The sequence below is a fragment of the Dryobates pubescens genome, chromosome 4, assembly GCF_014839835.1.
Source record: "Dryobates pubescens isolate bDryPub1 chromosome 4, bDryPub1.pri, whole genome shotgun sequence".
Lineage (NCBI taxonomy): Eukaryota > Metazoa > Chordata > Aves > Piciformes > Picidae > Dryobates > Dryobates pubescens.
The window spans coordinates 17,668,883-17,684,506 of record NC_071615.1 but is presented as its reverse complement, the minus strand read 5'-3'; the positions used below and the strand labels follow the sequence as shown (position 1 = coordinate 17,684,506).

General features: G+C 64.6%; 1 protein-coding gene across 1 annotated transcript; it reads left to right on the top strand.

The window, feature by feature from the left end:
• The first annotated feature begins 2,922 nt into the window (after window positions 1-2,922).
• NAGPA (N-acetylglucosamine-1-phosphodiester alpha-N-acetylglucosaminidase) lies at window positions 2,923-15,211 on the top strand. The gene is made up of 10 exons (XM_054161262.1): window positions 2,923-3,071; window positions 4,048-4,530; window positions 6,061-6,200; window positions 7,672-7,780; window positions 8,097-8,225; window positions 10,231-10,439; window positions 12,500-12,547; window positions 12,867-12,995; window positions 14,829-14,954; window positions 15,112-15,211. The coding sequence occupies exons 1-10, from the start codon at window positions 2,923-2,925 to the stop codon at window positions 15,174-15,176; spliced, it is 1,587 nt and encodes a 528-aa protein (XP_054017237.1). The 3' UTR covers window positions 15,177-15,211.
• Window positions 15,212-15,624: the final 413 nt, after the last annotated feature.

Below are 15,624 nucleotides of genomic sequence, written 5' to 3'. Positions count from 1 at the left end.
CCACCATCAAAGCAGCACCCAGGGCATGCAAGGTTCCCAGCAGCCTCCTGAAGGCTAATTCAACTCAGCCATTACCAGAGATGTGTTCGCACAGGTAACAACTCTGCTCTGGCAGGACCAGGGTTCAGTGGTTGCTGTTTGTGTTCACACCCCGGGGTTTCAGAGCTGGGCTGAAGGTCAGGCTGAAGGCAGAGGTGGAGCTGGTGACAGATCTGAACATCAGCATGGGTGTTCCTTCCATGATGCCCACTGTGAAAACAGGCCCTAAACAAACCCAAACCAGGCTTGGCTGAGCTCCACAGACTGCAGAAAACTCAGACATTCTGATCTGGAACCTGGCTTAGACTGAAAACTAAGCTGGGTTGGCAGCTTAGCTTGCAGGACTCACAGCTTCACAGCTTGCACTGGGTTGGAAGGGAGCCTCCAAGGTCATCTTATCCAATGCCCTGCAGGCAGCAGGGACAGCTCCAGCCAGAGCAGGCTGCCCAGGGACACCACAGCAAGGCTGAGCTTCAGTGTGTCCAGGGATGAGGCCTCAAGCACCTCCCTGGGCAGCCTGTGCCAGAGTCTCCCCAGCCTCCCTGTGCAGAGCTCCCTCCTGGTGTCCAACCTAACTCTGCCCTGCTCCAGTTTCAGACCACTGCCCCTCACCTCCAAGGTCATCTTATCCAGTCCCCTGCAGGCAGCAGGGACAGCTCCAGCCAGAGCAGGCTGCCCAGGGACACAGCCAGGCTGAGCTTCAGTGGCTCCAGGGATGGAGCCTGCACCACCTCCCAGGGCAGCCTGTGCCAGTCTCTCCCCAGCCTCCCTGTGCAGAGCTTCCTCCTGATGTCCAACCTATACCTCCCCAGCTTCAGTTTCAAACCATTGCTCCTTGTCCTATCACCACAAACTCTTCTGAACAGTCCCTCTCCAGCCCTCCTGTAGGTCCCCCTCAGACACTGAAATGCAGAGCTTTGAGGGTTCCCTCCAACCTGATGCATCCTGTGTGTGTTACACCATTGATCAAGCCACTTTTAGCTCTCAGATAAGTAGAGCAGTATCTGAGACTGCTACCCCCTCCCTGTGACATCATGCTCTTAAATGTTTATTGACATTAGTCCCCAAACCAAGCACACTGAAGAACAACATCCTGCTGATGTCCAACCTAAATCTGCCCTTCTCCACTTGCAAACCACTGCCCCTCATCCTGTCACCACAGGCCCTTCTGAACTGTCCCTCCCAGCCTGCCTGCAGGTCCCCTTCAGGTGTTGGAATGCAGCACTGAGGTCTCCCCAGAGCCCTCCTTCATTCACTGAGGTGTGGTGAAGGCTGTGGTGGGTCAGCACCTGCTCAGAGCCTGTGTTTTGGGGACATGGTTGTGTTTGTGACATGCTGGAAATGGCAAGTGGGTAACAACAGGGAGCAAGCAGACAATGGCATTCTGACCATGCCCACCCTTCCCTCTGGGAAAAGCTCCAGGAACACAAGGCCATTACACTGCATGTAGTGCTCAACAGTAGTGCAGTGGGAGGGGATGCTTCAGGGAAGGAAGTAAATGGAGGGGAAGAGCACTCAGTTTGCTAACACTGCTGTGGTTTGGGTTATTCACAGCTTCATACAATGCTGTGGGTTGGAAGAGACCTTTAAAGGTCACCCAGTGCAAGCCCCAGCAGCCAGCAGGGACAGCTGCAGCCACCCCAGGCTGCTCCCAGCCCCAACCAGCCTGCCCTGCACTGCTGCCAGCCATGGGGCAGCTCCCAGCTCTCTGGGCAGCCTGGCACAGGCTCTCCCCACCCTCAGCACCAAACCTTTCTCCCTTCTCTCCACTCTCAGTCTCCCTCTTGCAGTTCCAACCATCCCCCCTTGGCCTGCCCCAACAGGCCCTGCTCAGCAGTCTGTCCCCAGCTCTCTTCTGGCCTCTTGAAGTGCTGCAAGGCCACCAGGAGGTCTCCCTGGAACCTTCTCCTCTCCAGGCTGCACAACCCCAACCCTCCCAGCCTGGCCTCCCAGCAGAGGGCTTCCAGCCTCCCAGCACTGCTCCCAAGGAAGGTGAAGCTGTCATGGCTGTGAAGGCCATATCCACTTTGCTGTCTGTGAGACACTGAGTGAGGATCTGACAGGTGGTGCTGAGCAGACTCCGAGGCAGGGCGGAAGAGTCCTCCCCGAGGTGAAGGCTGAGTCAGGCACGGCTGGGAGAGCCCCACAGAGGCAGGGCACAGCTCATGACTGAAACAACAGATTCAACAGCATTTATTTCCCTCTCTCTAGTGGTAAAGTATAGAATGGTTTGGGCTGGCAAAGCCCTCCCAGAGCAGCCAGGCCAACACCAACCCAACCCCACCATGGCCACCAAACCCTGGCCCCAGCTGCCATGGCCACAGGGCTCTGCAACCCCTCCAGCCATGGGGACTCCACCACCTCCCTGAGCAGCCTCTGCCAGGCCCTGACCACTCTGCCACCAAAGACATTTTGCCTCCTCTCCAACCTAACCCTCCCCTGGCACAGCTTCAGGCCATTGCCTCTCCTTCTGTCCCCTGAGCCTAGGGAGCAGAGCCCAAGCCCCAGCTGGCTGCAGCCTCCTCTCAGGGAGCTGCAGAGAGCAAGGAGGTCTCCCTCAGCCTCCTCTTCTCCAGCCTCAACCCCCCCCAGCTCCCTCAGCTGCTCCTCCCCAGCCCTCTTCCCCAGCCCCTTCCCCAGCTCTCTTGCCCTTCTCTGGCCCTGCTCCAGCTCCTCAGTGCCCTTCTGGGACCGAGGAGCCCGGAGCTGAACGCAGGCTGCGAGGTTCGGCCTCGCCGGGAGTCACGGAGCCCCCCCCGCGCCCGGGGCCAGGCCCCGGCCGAGCTTCCCGGCTGCGCACGGCGGGGAAGCGCGCGGGGCGCCGGGGCTGCGCCGCCGCCGGCCGCTAGAGGGCGCGCTGCGGGCGGCTGGGGGCGCTCCAAGATGGCGGCCAGCGCGGCCGCGGGCGGGGGCCGCGGGAGCCGGCGGCCGGCGCTGGCTCTGCCGGCGGGGCGGGCCGCGCTGGGCGCCCGGGCGGCGCTGGCAGCCGCGCTGGCGCTGTTCGGCTGGCTGCAGGCGGCGCACGGCGCCGGGTGAGTGTCCGCGCGGGGTGCGGGACGAAGCCAGCCCGGCCCGGCGGTGCCCGGTACCGAGTCCCTTGCCGGCCGGCGGCGCCGAGCCACGCCTGGGGCTCTGGCCGGGAACCGCCGAGCCGATGCCCTGAGGCCCGCCTGGTGCTGCGGGTACTGAGCTGGACAGCAAGCACTGAACCGGGCGGGACACAGCAGCGCCGGGGACTCCCCGGGGCCCGCACTGTCCATGAGGCCTTCCCCGCCCGCCCCGCACCGATGCTCGCTGCACACAGGGCTGCTCCGCCGGCTAAGGGAGACGGGAGCGACACCGAGGAGCTGGGGCAGGGCCGGAGAAGAGGGCTGGGGAGGAGCAGCTGAGGCAGCTGGGGGGGTTGAGCCTGGAGGAGGCTGAGAGAGACCTCCTTGCTCTCTGCAGCTCCCTGAGAGGAGGCTGCAGCCAGCTGGGGCTTGGGCTCTGCTCCCTAGGCTCAGGGGACAGAAGGAGAGGCAATGGCCTGAAACTGTGCCAGGGGAGGGTTAGGTTGGAGAGGAGGCAAAATGTCTTTGCTGCAGGAGTGGTCAGGGCCTGGCCCAGGCTGCCCAGGGCAGTGGTGCAGTCCCCATGCCTGGAGGGGTTGCAGAGCTGTGGTGCTGAGGGCCATGGCTCAGTGCTGCCCTGGCACTGCTGGGCTCAGGCTTGGACTGGGTGAGCTTGAAGAGCTTTTCCAAACAGAACCCCAGGGCAGGTTCAGGTTGGACGTGGGAAGGAACTTCTTCCCTGGGAGGGTTCTCAGTGCCTGGCCCAGGCTGCCAGGGGGGTGGCTGAGTGCCCAGCCCTGGAGGTGTCTCCCAGAGGCGGAGCTGTGGTGCTGAGGGCAAGGCTCAGCCCCAGCCTGGGCCGAGTTAGGCGATGGCTGAACTCAGGATCTTTGCCAACCAAAGCAGCTCCGTGATTCCACGCAGGTAGCCACAGGGCAAGCGGCTCTTCTCCTTGCAGGAGCCCCCCCGGCGACCCTCTGCTGCGGCCCTACTTCCCCTCCCGGCACGGCTCCCGGCTCAGCCACCGGCAGGTGCGGGACTGCCAGCCCCTGCGCTACGGCAACGCCACGCACGAGGCCTGGCGCGGCGACGGCACCGACGGCCCCGCCGCCACCACCAGGACCTTCGTCTCCTACCTGCCCGCAGAGGGGGAGGGCCGCAGGGCGGTCTACGGCCACCTCACCTTCGTGAGGAACCCCCTCCGCACCTTCTCGGTGCTGGAGCCGGGCGGCGCCGGCGGCTGCCGGGAGCGCCGCAGGGCCACCGTGGAGGAGACGGCGAGGCTGGGCGGCTGCCTGGTGGCGCAGAACGGCGGCTACTTCGACATGGAGAGCGGCGAGTGCCTGGGCAACGTGGTGAGCGACGGCAGGCTGGCCCGCAGCGCCGCGGGGCTGCAGAACGCGCAGTTCGGCATCCGCCGCGACGGCACCTTGGTGTTCGGGTAAGCGCTGCCCGCCCGCCGGCAGCCGGCTCGGCGCCGCCCCCGCCCCTGCCGGAGCGCTGCCGGCGGGGCCGCGCTGTCTGCTCCCGGCTGAGCTCTCTCCCCGCCCTTCGGCTCCTCGGCCTAGGGTGAGCAGAAGCTGGAGGGGTTGCTCGGATGGTCTCCAGCTGCTTGGGTTCCCAGTCCCAGCAAGCAGCCAGGCTGTGGGAGGAGGAAGAGAGGTCTGTGTCCTCCCCCACAGAGGAGAGGCAGAGTGGGCTGCATGACTCTGACAACAGCACGGACACGCTGGGATGGAAGGGACCTTGACAGCTCATCCAGTCCAACCCCCCTGCCATGGGCAGGGACATTCAGATCAGAGCTCCAAACAACCTGCCCTGCGCTGCTGCCAGCCATGGGGCAGCTCCCACCTCAGGGCAGCCTGGGCCAGGCTCTCCCCACCCTCAGGGTCAAACATTCCTCCTTTCTCTCCACTCTTAGAGTTCAAACCATCCCCCTCTGTCCTGCCCTGATGAAGAGTCCCCCTGCAGCTTTCTGATTGTGCTCTTGAAGCACTGCAAGGCCACCAGGAGGTCTCCCTGCAGCCTTCTCTTCTCCAGGCTGAGCAAGCCCAACTCCTTCAGCCTGGCCTCGCAGCAGAGGGGCTCCAGCCCACGTCTGCAGCAGTGGGCTCCTCTCAGTGCAGCTGCAGGCAGAGTGGGTGCTGTTGCTGAAACCTCTCAGCAGCTGCTTGGTGTCACTGGTGTAGCTGACAGGCAGTGAGGTGTTGCAGCTGCTTTACACATCCCTTAGTGTTCAGCAGAGGTTCTGCCCTCCTGTCCTGCCAGATGCCTTCTGCCCTTGTTTTCCTGCCTCAGGTCCACTGGCCACAGCCTTGGCAGCAATTGTTTCATGTACAGGGCTGGGAGTGCCTTTGAGCTGGGAGAGAGGAGACTGAGAGTGGAGAGGAGGAAGAAATTGTTTGCAGTGAGGCTGGGGAGACTCTGGCACAGGCTGTCCAGGGAGGCTGTGGCTGCCTCCTGCCTGGAGGTGTTGAAGGCCAGGCTGGATGAGGCCCTGAGCAAGCTGTGCTGGTGGGAGGTGTCCCTGCCCATGGCAGGGGCTTGGAGCTGGATGATTTTCCAGGTCCCTTCCAACCCAACCCACTCTGTGATGCTATGAATCTCTGCACCAAGAGCTGTGGAGCATGAACAAAGCCACCCCCGCCCCCAGCCCTCTGCTGCTGCCATTACCTGTTGGTGAAGAGCAGAGGGGTCTGCACTGCCCACTCAGCCAGGTGCAGAGCAGCATCCCAGCTCACCCCAACCCATGCTGTGGTTCTGTGATTGAGGAGGTTTTGTGTGGAGCAGTGGAGAGCTGGCTGCACCCTGGCTGCTGAAGTGATGCTTTGCACTGCTTGGCCTCTAGTTGAGGTGCAGGGGCCTTCATCCTGCCACCTTCTCCTTGCTGCCTGCTTCTGGAGCAGCAGAAGAGGCTTTTCCATGCCACTGCTGTGGCTGTGGGTAACCCCTGCTGCTCCCTCTCTCCCAGGTACCTGTCTGAGGAGGAAGTCCTGGATGAAGCAAACCCTTTTGTGCAGCTGGTGAGTGGTGTGGTCTGGCTGCTCAGAGATGGAGAAGTGTACATCAACCAGAGTCAGGCAGCTGAGTGTGGGGATGTTCAGACCACAGGTAAACACTGCAGCCTGGCTGGAGACTGGCCTGCTGAGGGGGCTGCTGGAAGGAGTGGGGAGCAGGAGGAACTGGGTTGTCTTGGTTGCAGTTTGCCACTCACCTGAAAGGGCCAAATTCCTTCTGGGCTGCTCTACCCTCAGCCTGCAGCCAGGCCAGTGCCAGCAGTTGGCTGCCTGCAAGGTGAAGCTGCACTCACCTCTATCAGGGCTGCTGAGCAGAAGGTGGACCCCAGAGAGGGGTGGCACAGCTGGCTGGGGAGGTGGGAGGTGGTTGGGGCCACATCCCTGGAGCTATTCAAGGCGAGGCTGGGCAGAGCTCTGGGCACCCTGAGCTGGTAGAGGGTGTCCCTGCTGAGTGCAGGGGGTTGGACTGGGTGAGCTTTGGTCTCTTCCAACCCAGAGCACCCTGTGGTCCTGTGCTGCTGTGACTGCATGGTAAGTGGTGGTGGTGCTGGTCCAGAGGAGCTCCAAGGAGAGGCCTCTTGCAGCATGTGAAACCCCTTCCCTGCCCCCGTGCCAGGCAGAAGCTTCAGCAGCACACCCTGGAGAGGGGCTGGGGGTGAAGCAGCGGGGCCTGGGCGGTGTTGTCCTTGCCTTTCCCTGCTGGGAGCTGTGCTGCAGGCAGGTCTCCCCGGGCGGCAGCGCTCCCCGGGCGGCGGCGCTCCCCGGGCGGCGGCGCTCCCCGGGCGGCGGCGCTCCCCGGGCGGCGGCGCTCCCGGGGCGGCGGCGCTCCCCGGGCGGCGGCGCTCCCCCGGCTGCAGCGCTCCCCCGGGCGGCCGCGCTCCCCGCGCGGCCGCGCTCCCCGGGCGGCCGCGCTCCCCGGGCGGCCGCGCTCCCCGGGCTGCAGCGCTCCCCCGGCGGCCGCGCTCCCCGGGCGGCAGCGCTCCCCGGGCTGCAGCGCTCCCCGGCTGGCCGCGCTCCCCGGGCGGCAGCGCTCCCCGGCTGGCCGCGCTCCCCGGGCTGCAGCGCTCCCCGGGCGGCAGCGCTCCCCGGGCTGCAGCGCTCCCCGGGCTGCAGCGGCGCTCCCCGGGCTGCAGCGCTCCCCGGCGGCAGCGCTCCCCGGGCTGCAGCGCTCCCCGGCGGCAGCGCTCCCCGGGCTGCAGCGCTCCCCGGGCTGCAGCGCTCCCCGGCTGGCCGCGCTCCCCGGGCTGCAGCGCTCCCCGGGCTGCCGCGCTCCCCGGGCTGCAGCGCTCCCCGGCTGGCCGCGCTCCCCGGGCTGCAGCGCTCCCCGGGCTGCAGCGCTCCCCGGGCTGCAGCGCTCCCCGGCTGGCCGCGCTCCCCGGCTGCAGCGCTCCCCGGCGGCGGCGCTCCCCGGGCTGCGGCGCTCCCCCGGGCTGCGGCGCTCCCCGGCTGCAGCGCTCCCCGGCGGCGGCGCTCCCCGGGCTGCGGCGCTCCCCGGCGGCAGTGCTCTCCCCCGGCGGCAGTGCTCTCCCCCAGCTGCTGGGTGCTTTGCTCCCTCTCCTCCCCAGGAACCTTCGACAGGTTCATCAACGTCATCTCGGCCAGGACTGCGGTGGGACATGACAGGCAGGGGCAGCTGGTCTTGGTGCATGTGGATGGGCAGACAGAATCCAGAGGGTAAGGCTGGGCTTCTGCTGAGGCCTTGGGGCAAGGACTGGGCTTTAAACACTCCCAGTGCAGCTGGAGGGGCACAGCAGCAGCCAGCCCTGTGTTTGGAGGCAGAGGCTTGCAGAGCTGAGGAGGGCAGCTGGAGGCACTGCTGCTTGATGTCTCTTTGGCAGGGCCAGAGAAGGCCAAGGCAGCCTCCAGGCAGCCACACCTGGGGTGGGAGAGCTTCCTCCTCCCCCCAGGGGAGAGGCACCAAGCTCCCAGTGCAGCACTTCCGCTGCAGTCAACCAGCACAAGTGAGCGAGGAGCAGCTTTGCCTTTGCAGGGTGAACCTGTGGGAGATGGCTGACTTCCTCAAGCAGCAGGGCATCATCAATGCTATCAACCTGGATGGTGGAGGCTCTGCAACCCTGGTCTTGAATGGGACCCTTGCAAGTTACCCCTCTGAGCACTGGTAGGTGCTGGTGGCACATGGCCAGGGCTGCAGCAGCAGCTGTGCAGCTCCCAGGCCTAGCCCCTCTGCTCTGCCTGGCAACCTGCATTGCCCAGAGAGCACTGGGGGAGGGCAGGGGACAGCTGCTGAGGGAGGTTCAGAACTGCAAAGCTCTTTACTGCCTGCAGATGTTTCCCCTCTGGGTGATGCAGGATTAAAGCTGAGCTGCTTTCAGCCCTGCAGCGAAGCTGTTGGGCATGGCTGAGTGGCCTGCTCTGGGAAGCAGATAAGGAACCAGCTCCTGGTCTGGGGGATGCTGAGCTGCAGCTTCACAGCAACTGGCAGAGCTCTGTCAGCAGCTTTTTAGCCTGGGAGCATGGGATGGGCTAGGCTGGGAGAGCTCTGGGATCATCCAGTCCAGGCCTGAGCCCAGCACTGCCAGGGCACCACTGAGCCCTGGCCCTCAGCACCACTGAGCCCTGGCCCTCAGCACCACTGAGCCCTGGCCCTCAGCACCACAGCCACACAGCTCTGAACCCCTCCAGGCATGGGGACTGCACCACTGCCCTGGGCAGCCTGGGCCAGGCCTGGACAACCCTCAAGGGGAAGAAATTGTTCCTCATGGCCAACCCAAACCTCCCCTGGGGCAGCTTGAGGCCATTGCCTCTTGTCCTGTCCCTTGTTCCTAGGGAGCAGAGCCCAAGCCCCAGCTGGCTGCAGCCTCCTCTCAGGGAGCTGCAGAGAGCAAGGAGGTCTCCCTCAGCCTCCTCTGCTCCAGGCTCAACCCCCCCAGCTCCCTCAGCTGCTCCTCCCCAGCCCTCTTCCCCAGACCCTTCCCCATCTCTCTTGCCCTTCTCTGGCCCTGCTCCAGCTCCTCAAGGTCCTTCTGGCAGTGAGGAACCCAGAGCTGAACCCAGCACTCAGGCTGTGGCCTCCCCAGTGCTGAGCAGAGAGGGACAATCACCTCTCTAGGAAGAGCAGCTCAGACTTGCAGACCCTGCCCTGCTTCATGTGGGGGAGCCTGAGGAGTATTTCACTTTAGGTCAGGTTTTCAGTCATCTCTGAGGGCAGGCATGAAGGGAGTGACAGCTGAGGGGCAGTGCTGCTGGCACTGAGTGATCTCTCAGAGCCAGGCAGCTGAGAGCCAGGGAAAGATGTGTGGAGCACCAATGCTGGGGAAGCTGGGAGTGCTTAAAGGGAGGCTTTGGCTGTGATTCCATGGGTGAAAGGGCTCCTGAGCAGCCGGAGCTGACTCAGTCTAGTTTGATGTCCAGATGCCATGGCCACTGCCAGCCCAGGGGGCAACCATGTCCTTTGCTGCATGAGAAGTGTGGCCAGCAGCACAGGGAGGGGATTCTGCCCCTCTGCTCTGCTCAGCCCCCACCTGCAGCACTGCCTCCAGCTCAGGAAGGACCTGGAGCTGCTGGAGAGGGGCCAGAGGAGGCCACAAAGATCACTAGAGGGCTGGAGAAGCTCCCCTGTGGGGCCAGGCTGGAAGAGCTGGGGCTGTGCAGCCTGGAGTGGAGAAGGCTCCAGGCAGACCTCAGAGCAGCCTCCCAGTACCTGAAGGGCTCCAGGAGAGCTGGGGAGGGACTTGGGACAAGGGCTGGGAGTGCCAGGCCCAGGGCCAACGGCTTTGAGCTGGGAGAGAGGAGACTGAGAGTGGAGAGGAGGAAGAAATTGTTGGCAGTGAGGCTGGGGAGACTCTGGCACAGGCTGCCCAGGGAGGCTGTGGCTGCCTCCTGCCTGGAGGTGCTGAGGGCCAGGCTGGATGAGGCCCTGAGCAGCCTGTGCTGGTGGGAGGGGTCCCTGCCCATGGCAGGGGGCTGGCACTGGCTGATGTTGAAGGTCCCTCCCAAGCATTCCATGCATCTGTGGCTTTATTCAGGACCTTGCTCCCCGGTGTGCTCAGGCTGGCACTCTGGGGGTTCTGCCAGGCAGGGCTGGGCACTGCAGAGGTTCGCAGCTCTGACAGTGCCCCCCCGTTCCCCCCGTCCCCCCCCGTTCCCCGTTCCCCGTGCTGCAGCTCGTTCGACAGCAGGTGGCGCTGTGCTCGCCGCATCTCCACGGTGCTGTGTGTGCACCACGCCCCCTGCCGGCCGCCCGACTGCAGCGGCCACGGCCACTGCCTGCAGGGACACTGCCGCTGCTCGGGGCCCTTCTGGACGGGGCCGGCCTGCGACCGCCTGGACTGCGGCCCCGCCAACTGCAGCCTGCACGGAGCCTGCACCGAAGGTGAGCGCTGCCCCGGGCCGGCGTGGGGAGCTGCCCCGGGCTGGGTGGGCAGCTGCCCCGGGCTGGGTGCTCCACGGGGCTCTCTCCCCCTCTGGAGCCAATCAGGGAATGGCAGGGGTTGGAACCCCAGTCCAAGCCCCCTGCCAGAGCAGGGTCACCCAGGGCAGGTCCCCCAGGAACACAGGCAGCAGGAGCTTGGGACGATGCCTTGATGCAGTCACCTTAAAGCTGTGCCACCTGGGGCAGCCTGGGATTCCTGGGAGGAATCAGAAGGGCGAGGGCTGGAAGGGAGCTCTGGAGCTCCAGCAGGGCACCCCCAGCACCCTGCCCAGCAGCACAGTGCCCAGCAGGGGTTGGAAGCTCTCCACACCAGGACACTCCACAACCTCTCTGGGCAGCCTGCTCCAGGCCTCCAGCAGCCTCACCCCAAACAACTTTCTCCTCCTGCTCAGCTCCAACCTCCTGCCTGACACTTTCTGCCCCTTGCCCCTTGTGCTGTCCCTGGGCAGCACTCAGCAGAGTCTGGCCCCAGCCTCCTGACACCCCTCAGATACCGGTAAGCATTCACAAGACCTTTCCAGGCTGCCCAGCCCCAGCTCCCTCAGCCTCTCCTCAGAGCTGCTGCAGTGCCCTCAGCAGCTCAGTGTCCCTGTGCTGGACTCTCCCCAGTTGTTCTTTGTCCTTCTTGATCTGAGGAGCCCAGAATTGGAGCCAGTTCTCCAGGTGAGGTCTCACCAGGGCAGAGTAGAGAAGGGAGAAGACCTCTTTTGCTCTGCTGGCCACACTCCTCTGGATGCAGCCCAGGCTGCCATGAGGGCAGACTGCTGCCCCAGGGGCATCTCGTGTGCTGTGCAGGGGCAGAGCTCTCAGGAACTGGCAGCAGCAGCAGCTTCCTTCCCTGCAGAAAGCACCAGCTGGAGGGGGGCAGGTTCTGGGTGACTGTGCCCAGCCTGTGCCCTGCCCCTGGCAGCCAGCTGGTGCTGATGGCCTCCACCCTCTGGGTGTGTGGAGCTGCTGCCCTCCTCCCCCCCGTGCTCTGGCTGGCAGCGAAGGTGGGCAGAGCCCTTTGCCTTTGGGAGGCAGCAGCAGGGCTGGGCTGGGGCTCACAGCTGGCAGCTGGCTGTGTGGTGGGGCTGGAGTTCCCCCTGCCTGCCTCAGTTCCCTTTGTGCCCTCTGCTCTGCTGGGAAGGGCAGAGTGTGAGCCCCCCCTGCCAGCAGCTGGCCTCTGCCCCCTCCCTTCCTGCTGCATGCTTTGCCCCAGTGTGCAGCTGCTCCTCTTGCCCAGCTCCTGACCCTGGGCACTGCCACAGCACAGCCCTCAGCTGCTGCTCTCCTGCCTCACCTCACAGCCAGCTTTGCCCCAGGGAAGCCACTGGGCAGGGCTCAGGGGGTGCAGGGCTCGACCCACACTCAGTCCCTGCAGCTCCAGGAGGTTCTGCTCTGCCTGGCAGCTGAGGACTCCTCTGCTGTGGACCTCCTGGGAGGGAGGATCATGAGATGGAGCCAAAGCAGAGCTCAGCCCTTCAGGAGCTGGTGCTGGCAAGGGTAGGGCTGAAAGCTGCAGCCCTGGGGAGGGTGTTTGCCCTTCTGCCTGCACTGGGGGTGCATCTCCCTGGCTCCTCAGCTCCAGGCAGGGCTCAGGCTTAGGATAAAGCTTCTGAAGTCTGCTCTGAATGTTGGGTTGAAGTAGGCTCCTCAGGCTTGGTCCTTGGGTGTGGAAGGCACAGCTGGAAAATGGTTTGAAAGCAGAGCAGGAGAGGTTTGGGTTGGACATGAGGGAGTTCTGCACTGTGAGGCTGGGGAGACTCTGGCCCAGGCTGCCCAGGGAGGCTGTGGCTGCCTCCTGCCTGGGGGTGTGGAGGACCAGGCTGGATGAGGCCCTGAGCAAGCTGTGCTGGTGGGAGGGGTCCCTGCCCATGGCAGGGGGCTGGAGCTGGATGGTGTTGAAGCTCCCTTCCAAGGCAGGCCATTGTGTGCTTGTGTGAAGGGGGCAGCCCCAGCAGCAGAGGCTGCTGCTGTGAGTCCCTGCTGTGCCTGATGCTCTGTGTGTGTTTGCACAGCTGGCTGCCTCTGTGATGCTGGCTGGACTGGCAGCAACTGCACTGAAGGTAAGGATCACTCCCACTCCTTCACAGCCAGCAAGGGGACAGTGTGAGCACAGCTGCCAGGGCTGGGTGGCTGCCCAGGGGGGAGCAGTGAGGGCAGCAGCTGCTCCCTCTGCTTCCCTGCCTGCCCCTGGGAGCTTCCCTGCAGCCTGAGCAGGGCTGGAGTGGAGCTCTTGGAGCCTCTGCTGCTGGCTCAGGGTGCAGCTCCCCTGGGCAGCCCTCGGTACACCGTGCCCAGGGCTGTCCCTGGCTGCCAGCATGGGGTGGGATCTCCTCCCCCTGCAGTGAGGGTCCTGAGGAGGTCTCTGCTTGTCTCCTGCAGCCTGTCCCAGTGGCTCCTTCGGGGAGGCCTGCAGCCAGCAGTGCCAGTGCCAGAATGGAGGCTCCTGTGAGCCTGTGCATGGGGCCTGCTCCTGCCCACCTGGCTACCATGGCACCACCTGTGAGCACGGTAAGGGCTGCCCTGGGCACACCTTTGGGTCCCTTGGAGCCACCTCTTGTCATGGCAGTGAGCCTGGGGGCTGCCAGGCAGGCCCAGGCTGGCACTGCACAGCTCCACTGCAACCTGGCAGGGCTGGGCTGGGCTGCCCAAAGTGGGGAGCAGAGGGGAAGGAGTTCAGCAGTGGGGAAATGTGGGATCCTCTGCAGCCCCTGCCCCAGGGAGCTGCAGGGCTCTGCCCAGGCTGGAGTGGGACATCCAGGCCCTGCCTGTGCCTGAGCTGGGCTGGCAGAGTCACAGAGCCCTTGGAGCTCACTGAGGCCAAGCCTTAACCCAGCACTGCCAAGGCTGCTGCTAAGCCATGGCCCTCAGCACCCCTGAGCCATGGCCCTCAGCACCACACCTCTGGAGGAACAGAAGAGCTTCTCAAGGACTCCAGGTGGAGTCAAGGCAGCAAAACCTTCCAAGGATGTAGGATCAGAGCGCTGCAGAATCATTCAGGGTGCACAAGGCCTTGAGCATCCTCCAGCCCAGCCCTGAGCCCAGCACTGCCAGGGCACCCCTGAGCCCTGGCCCTCAGCACCCCTGAGCCCTGGCCCTCAGCACCCCTGAGCCCTGGCCCTCAGCACCCCTGAGCCCTGGCCCTCAGCACCACAGCCACACAGCTCTGAACCCCTCCAGGCATGGGGACTGCACCACTGCCCTGGGCAGCCTGGGCCAGGCCTGGACAACCCTTTTGGAGAGGAACTTGCTCCTTACATCCAACCTGAGCCTCCCCTGGGGCAGCTTGAGGCCATTGCCTCTTGCCCTGTCCCTTGCTCCCTGGGAGCAGAGCCCAAGCCCCAGCTGGCTGCAGCCTCCTCTCAGGGAGCTGCAGAGAGCAAGGAGGTCTCCCTCAGCCTCCTCTTCTCCAGCCTCAACCCCCCCAGCTCCCTCAGCTGCTCCTCCCCAGCCCTCTTCCCCAGACCCTTCCCCAGCTCTCTTGCCCTTCCCTGGCCCTGCTCCAGCTCCCCAAGGTCCTTCTGGCAGTGAGGAGCCCAGAGCTGAACCCAGCACTCAAGCTGTGGCCTCCCCAGTGCCCAGCCCACAGGCACCATCCCTGCCCTGCTCCTGCTTCCACCCCAGTGCTGCTCCAGGCCAGGCTGCTGCTGCCCTTCTTGCCCCCCTGGGCACCCCCTGGTTCCTCTCCAGCTGCTGGCACCCAGCACCCCCAGGGCCTTCTCTGCTGGGCACTTTGCAGCCCCTCTGCCCCCAGCCTGGAGCAGCACTGGGCTGATCCAAGGCAGTGTGAGGTGTTCCAAAGAGCCTTCCTGGCTTGTGACCCTCAAGCCCCAGCTGGCCCCAGCTGGCAGAGTCGGTGCTGGTCAGGGTTGTCTTCCACTTCTCTTGGGTGCTCAAGGCCTCTGTCCCTGACTCCAGCCCACTCTGCTGCCAGGACAAGCTGCTTGCAGCCTGGCTGTGAGCTCCTGCTGTGCATGGCCTCAGCTTGCCCCAGGGGAGGTTCAGGTTGGACAGGAGGAACAATTTCTGCCCCTTGAGGGCCTGGCAGAGGCAGTGGTGCAGTCCCCATCCCTGGAGGGGTTTCAGAGCTGTGGTGCTGAGGGCCATGGCTCAGTGGTGCCCTGGGTGGTGCTTGGGCTCATTACTCTCTGGGAGCTCTCTTCCAGGCCAGCCCAGGCCACGGTTCTGTGGTGCTCACAGTGGTGATGCTTTGTTCCCAGCCCCACAAACCTCCTCCCTGACAGGCCCTGGGGGCAGTGAGCTCAGAGCTGGGTGCTTGCAGGGCAGGCAGAGCAGCTGGGCTGAGGTTGGCTTTGGCAGTGACCAACCTCTTTGTGCTCCTAGAGTGTCCCTTGGGCTGGCATGGGCCAGGCTGCCAGCAGCAGTGTGAGTGTGCCCACTCCTGTCCCTGCCACCCTCAGACAGGCAGCTGCAACCTCACCCACCAGCTGCAGGAGCAGCTCACCAAAGGTACCTCTGCTGCAGGGGGGCTTGGGAGGGAAGCTGGAGGAGCACAGCCTGGGGGCTGTGGAGTTGGCAGCTCTGGCTGCCCATCAGCTTCCCTCAGCTGGCCCTCAGGGGGCTGACCCCTCCCTGTCCCCCCCCAATTCTCCTCTCTGTTTTCCAGCTGGGAGGTGTTTGGCTTCCCAGAAGGCAGCAAGGAGCAAAGACAAAGCATTCATGTCAGAGTAAGTGTGAGGAGCTCATCCTGCTCTGGGCTGCTGGTGTGTGTGGGGGGCTGGTGGTGCCTGTGTGGTGCTCATCCTGCTGTGTGGTGCTCATCCTGCTGTGTCGTGCTCATCCTAGGAGGGCAGGAGAGCTGGGGAAGGGTCTGGGGAAGAGGGCTGGGGAGGAGCAGCTGAGGGAGCTGGGGGGGTTGAGGCTGGAGAAGAGGAGGCTGAGGGAGACCTCCTTGCTCTCTGCAGCTCCCTGAGAGGAGGCTGCAGCCAGCTGGGGCTTGGGCTCTGCTCCCTAGGCTCAGGGGACAGAAGGAGAGGCAATGGCCTGAAACTGTGCCAGGGGAGGGTTAGGTTGGAGAGGAGGCAAAATGTCTTTGGTGGCAGAGTGGTCAGGGCCTGGCAGAGGCTGCCCAGGGAGGTGGTGGAGTCCCCATGCCTGGAGGTGTCCCAGACCCCTGTGG

Coding starts and splice junctions, on each gene's coding strand:
- NAGPA (XM_054161262.1), top strand. CDS start 2,923: ATGGCGGCCAGCGCGGCCGCGGGCGGGGGCCGCGGGAGCCGGCGGCCG. Junction 4,531..6,060: donor GACGGCACCTTGGTGTTCGG/GTAAGCGCTGCC, acceptor CCTCTCTCCCAG/GTACCTGTCTGAGGAGGAAG. Junction 12,548..12,866: donor TGGCAGCAACTGCACTGAAG/GTAAGGATCACT, acceptor TGTCTCCTGCAG/CCTGTCCCAGTGGCTCCTTC.